Raw genomic sequence first — 5,807 nt, 5'->3', positions numbered from 1 at the left:
ACTTCCTGTTTGATGTAAACCAGTGACCTCACATTTTCAAGAGGGACTTCCTGTAAGAACAGACAACAGTATAGAGGTTTTATATTGAGCTAGTTTATTCCACACATCACACTCTGACATGCATTTTACACAAATGGCTCCTTTCCACTCCACAATGTCAGTTTTTTATAGTTTCTGCATTTTTAGGAAGCTTTTGTGCTATTATTGTCAAAGTACAAGGAAGGTGCCTTTAACTGTTTATATAGACGTTAGGTTTTCATGAAACATCACTCTGAAGTCGTCTTCCATTTGCTTGATTTTAGTAAATACAGATTCTGTGACATGCTTACTTCTATTTGTAGAAATGTGAAAACAGCAGTATCAAAGTCTTGTTTAGCAATTACACCAGACTCCGGGTCCAACTTAAAAGTCTGATTTAAAGTGGTTGAGAGGTAAACTCAGGCTGTAATGTTTTAGAAAACTAAATGGGGAAAAAAAATCTTGACGCCCAAACATTTTTCCATACTAACCCAGAACTAGAAAACAACAAGATATTTTATACTTTCCTAGACTTCTCAAGACTTTGAAGAAACTCTGGTCGAAGAAAAATAGAATAAATGAGAAGCGGACATAAACACAGTGGGAAACAAACAGTGCGAGGCTCCTCTGTGATCATTTAAAACAATAAGATCACACAGATGTTAAATTAAAATAGTCCAATTTTGACTTTGTCTTCTTTACAAGCAGCCAGGACTCCGTTCTCCAGCAGCTTCAAGAAGTCCAGTTTGACCTAAAAAGGACAAACATGATGCAAAACGTTCAACCACTAATCTGGACAGCACTCTGAACAAATACTAAAATAAAAGACATATTGCAATCATCACAGGTTTTAATTGGCCAGCATCAGATTTTTATGGTACGAGAAATAAAGCTACTCTGAGACAAAATATAGACATTCACAGTAAAAATATATTTATTTATTTTTATTTCTACCTCTGTTGCATTTATTTATTTGTAACTACTTCAAAGTATAAAATGAACTAATACATTTATTCTGAGTTTTTAAAGTTCTTTCTGTGAAAAATATATTACATTTTGTTGTCCTTCTCTTTAGAATATAACATTGCCAGTCAAATAATCCAATATATAAGTTAAAAGCAGTTAATTAGTCGGGCTACCTGCTGGTGCAGCATGGAGTCGGCTATCAAAGTTTTGTTTTGCAATTACACCAGACACCTGAGTTACTGAGCTCTTCTTTAGTTTCCACAACCAGATTGTGTTTTCTTCCATCTGATGCCAACCCAAGCTGTAGTGGTCTTCTTTAAGTCAGCTGTCTGGCAGTGAGCAGCAACTAGTGGTGGAAAAGGCCTGAAATTATGTTCTTATACTCTAAGAAACTCCAGTCATTTGGCCACTCTAGTCATTTTGGTGTAATGTGACACTAATAATGGGCCCAAGGTGATAAAGGACAAAAGAAAATCTGAGTTTCAACTAATAAACCAGCATGCAGCGTTAAATGAGATGCAGACCTGAAATGCTATCAAAAAACCTCACAAAAGTGACAAATGTTGAAATTTCAAGGTAAATGTTTCTCAAACTGCTTTCTCACATTTCTCTCGGTCATTAAATGCATCCAATTTGAAAACTCCCACTTTGTTCAGTCTGTAACCAACATCACTTTGTTCATCTTTTTTTTTTGTTCATTAGAAATCAGATAAAAACGTCAGGGATGTATGTTCTGATAAATAAACATTAACTTGCTGGGGAGGACCGCGGCTTCTTTCTAGGCAGAAGCAGGAGAACGTCCTGAAATGTTTGGAAATACTGTTACTGCTGCTGAAAGGAAAAGAGTCCTGACTCAAAGGATACCAATAATCAAAATCCCATTTTTGACCAAATATTGATCTAAAATTCCATCCAAATATCAACTCTGTTAAAACTTGTTGCTTATCATTTTAATCCAGCAGGGGGCGGTAGCTCACCTCAGGAATGTCCACCATCCGCCTGAGCTTCTGGTCCCTCCAGTTCCAGTCAACAACCAGGTACCTCAAAGCCTGCAGGCTCAGACCCTCTGGAGAAAAAGAAGATGAGACTGAAACGGCTTCAGGATGTCCGCGGTGGTTTTCAACAAACCGTTTTGTCCACACGAACCGTTGTTGATCAGAGCGCTGATCCTGCTTGGTGTTCCCACTCCGATGTGTGTGATGCCTTTCTGCAGCAGCTTCACCTGCTCCTCTATCTACCCAGAGAAAACATAATGCCAACTGTCCCCTTCATGACTGACAACCTGCGTTCTTCTAATATATCAAATTGAATACCTTGATGTGCTTAGCAAAAAGCTTCACTGCTCTGGCTTCGCCCTTGAAAGCAGTCAGCTGCCTGCAATCGAAACAGTCCGAGATTAGAAGTCAAACATAAAGCATCTTGCAAAAAATATTCATAGTTGTTTAACTCTGACACTTTATAACCACAAACCTAATGGTGCATTCACACCGGCCCTATTTAATCCGCTTCAATCAAACTCTAGTTCATTTGCCAAGAAGTCCAGTTTGTTTAGGGAGGTGTGAATGTGCAATCCAACTCTGATGCGGATGAAAAACGCAAACTCTGGCCTCTGCCTGAAAACCTAGGTCTCATTTCGACTAAAGTGAACTCTGGCTCGGATTGAATGGATATGTGAATGCCAAGCGGTCTGGAGACTGCTCCAAAAGAAGCTTTAGCGAACTGTAGCGCAGGGGATTCTGGGTATAAATACAACCAAAGAGAGAAATGGCTCGTTGTCTTTTGCCAATGATGGAAGAGAAATCCTACAAACACTAAAATCTTTGACCGCTCCGTTTTTGTTTACATTTCATGAAGAAGTTGCCCTTGTCTTCTTCAGAGGTTCTCATGTTGGTTCCTTCAGTCATTCTTGGTGCAGTGCCACCGCAGGCAAGAGGGTGAACAGGTTTTTTTAGTTCACCCTCTAAAAACCCTGAAAATTTGACATCAGCTGAAAATGTAATAAATATTGCAATTCTGGTCCCCAATCGAACCGAGTCTACTCGGTGTAAAAGCGCCCTTAGAGTATATGACATGTATTCAGCTACTGTAAACGTGATACCCCTCAATAAAATCATGGGCAACCAAATGCTTCTGCATGCACTTCATTTGTAAATATAAGTTAATCTTTGTGTAAATTAACCTCAGCGTAAAAGCCGCTTTTCTATTAAAGCCCGTCAGATTTGATAGAGAGCAAAAAATTATTTGGTATGAATACTTTTTGCAAGACACTGTAAGTGGAGTTTCTGACCGTCCAACCTCACGTTTACTTACTTGATGAGTTCTATAGTTCGAAGTGCAGAGCTGCAGACAATCAGTATAACCACTGAACTCTTTTCTGAATGCTGCTTTTGGATCTTTGCCCACTTGGGACAAACTGAGAATAAGAAAACAAAACAAAAAAAAAAACAATCGAAGTCAAACACATGAGTCTGGTTGTAAACATCTAATGACAAACAAACAAAAGACAAAGAAATTCATCACAGATCAGAACCTGGCTCACCTTGTTTCAGATAAGAGGAGAGGGTGTGTGTCAAGTCATTACTGGAGAGAAAGCAGGAGTCTGTGGAAGGACACAAGGCGACCTCAGTGACTCGGTGGGTCAGCAGACATCGACTGAAGATGAAAGGTGAAAGGGAAATAGCTGCAACTCACTCTGCAGTTTGAGCTCTTCCAGTTCGATCACGGAGCGCTTGTCTGAGTAGTACCGAGTAATCAGGTCCTGCAGGTCAGCTGCACAGCCCGGCTTTGGCTCCGAGGTGGCCAAAACATCTGTGATAGTTTTCTTTTTTCTCTGAAAACGAAGCATATTCAGCTAATATTCCCACACAAAGACCTTCACTGCCCTGAGCAGCAGTGTGTGCAACAGCAGTTCTCCACAACAGCAGCAGGTGTCGCCAGACTCACTTTTCTCTTCTTTTGGGGTTTAGTCGACTGCTGATCTTCTATTTCTTTCTTTTGAGGAGTTGTACACCCTTTCTGTAAAACCAAAACATAAAAATCATCTGTTAGACTAAATAATTGCATATTGCATTAATGAAATTGATAATGTCATTTATGAAGACACAAGAACAGGATTTGTATTTTTGGGGCTACAATTATTGTGTCATGAAGTCACAGTCATACAGTTAACTAATTACAATAGTACCACAAAATATCATGATCAATCTTTAAGTCCATATGGCCCACCCCCTATTGAGACCATTTCTCTGTTCTCATCCTTTCTGGCTGATGTTTTGGTCACTTTTTACAACCCACAGAAGTTGCGTAGGTTGTGCAACTCATCCAAGATGGCACATCAATGCGAGTAGTGGCGAGAAGGTTTGGTGTGTCTGTCAGCACAGTGTCCAGAGGATGGTGGAGGTAGGAGAACGGCCAGTGGGGCCTGTGTTTCCTGTGATGCATCGTGTGGCTGAAGAGCTCCGGCAGGATGAAGGCACTGATGCTACGGACTGGCCTGCCTGTTCCCCAGACTTGAATAAAATAAGAGCGCATCTGGGACATCATGTCCCGTTCCTTCCACCAACGCCAAGTTGCACCACAGACTGTCCAGGAGTGAGCTGATGCTTTAATCCAGGTCTGAGAGGAGATCGCTCAGGAGAACATCTGCTGCCTTAGGAGGGTGGGGGCCACATTACCAAACACACACGCACACACACATACACACAACTACTGAGCAGAGGTTGCGCTAGATTTTTTTTGTTCTCCGTCATTTTGACTAACGGCATTATAAAAAAAAGAGAGAAAAAAAACGGTCATGTACTATTTTTACCTGTCAAATTATAACCATATTAACATTGGCTATGTAGCCACACTTTTATGCGGTTTAGTTGATGTTCTCCTAGTTGAACCGTGAATCCAGATCCCATCACACATAAAGCAGATGAACGCATCTAACTTTTTCTCTGTGACAAAAACCACTGACTGGCCCCAATAACTTATAATAAATTAAACAGCTCAACTTAAATTACGGTCACTTCTGAACGCGCAGCCTCACAAATTCCTCCTGGTCGCATCTACAGAGAAATTTCCACTAGTTCATCAGTTGGCTCTGTCTGATCCAAACTGATCAATTGAACTTTTTTTTTAACCCTCTACAGAACAGCTTTCTCTGTTCTGTATGTAATGGAGACTGGAATAAAACGCGCCATTTCAACCAAAGGTTTGTAATACGCTTCCTAACCAGACGCTCCAAAGCGTCCGGTCCATAACTCTTCAACACTGTCAGCTCCTGGTCAGAAAGACGCATTTAGTTCAGAGTTCCTTAGATGATATTCAGAAAGGATATTTTTACTGATTGATTTTAGTTGCCTCTGCGATTAAATCTTTAAGTCTATAATGTCTGCCTGTTTGCACCAGTGAAGGGTGTGAATTATAACCTGTCAAATGACTGACGAGCTTCAAATTTTCCTGTCGTTTAAAAAACATAACTGGTCAATTACGGAAAATGCGACCTCTGCTCAAAATGAGGCTCTGCTACTGAGCCTCATTTTGACTAGTCTTGAGAAATTTTCACTGGAGATGTGATTTGTTTTTCCACTTTTGAGCAATTCTAAATCCAGACCCGCATGGGATGATGCTTTTGATTTACATTGTTCGTGTTTGTTATTTTGTTCTCAACGTGCTCCACTATGCAATGAATAAAGATTTTCGACTGAAATATTTCATTTACTGGGCTCTAGGATGCGTTATTTTAGTGTTCATCTCATTATTTTGAGCAGTGTATGTTGATTCTTCAGCAGCCAGAAATCCGAGGAATAATGTTTTTATACACACACACACACACA

General features: G+C 40.2%; 1 protein-coding gene across 2 annotated transcripts in view; it reads right to left on the bottom strand.

The window, feature by feature from the left end:
* Nucleotides 1-81: 81 nt before the first annotated feature.
* Nucleotides 82-5,807, bottom strand: part of cmss1 (cms1 ribosomal small subunit homolog) — a 43,961-nt gene continuing 38,235 nt past the window's right edge. For both annotated transcript variants that reach the window (XM_007555531.2, XM_007555532.2), the window contains exons 3-10: nucleotides 3,928-3,999; nucleotides 3,676-3,814; nucleotides 3,524-3,583; nucleotides 3,295-3,397; nucleotides 2,298-2,358; nucleotides 2,131-2,218; nucleotides 1,962-2,050; nucleotides 82-769 (exon numbers count right to left, since the gene is read on the bottom strand). In XM_007555531.2, coding sequence (XP_007555593.1) covers nucleotides 686-769; nucleotides 1,962-2,050; nucleotides 2,131-2,218; nucleotides 2,298-2,358; nucleotides 3,295-3,397; nucleotides 3,524-3,583; nucleotides 3,676-3,814; nucleotides 3,928-3,999 — 696 coding nt within the window. In that variant the 3' untranslated portion in view covers nucleotides 82-685. The remainder of the gene's footprint in view (nucleotides 770-1,961; nucleotides 2,051-2,130; nucleotides 2,219-2,297; nucleotides 2,359-3,294; nucleotides 3,398-3,523; nucleotides 3,584-3,675; nucleotides 3,815-3,927; nucleotides 4,000-5,807) is intronic.

This window comes from Poecilia formosa, unplaced genomic scaffold, assembly GCF_000485575.1.
Source record: "Poecilia formosa unplaced genomic scaffold, Poecilia_formosa-5.1.2 Scaffold70, whole genome shotgun sequence".
Taxonomy (NCBI): domain Eukaryota; kingdom Metazoa; phylum Chordata; class Actinopteri; order Cyprinodontiformes; family Poeciliidae; genus Poecilia; species Poecilia formosa.
The sequence above is the reverse complement of the archived record's forward strand: the minus strand, read 5'-3'. Positions and strand labels throughout refer to the sequence as shown.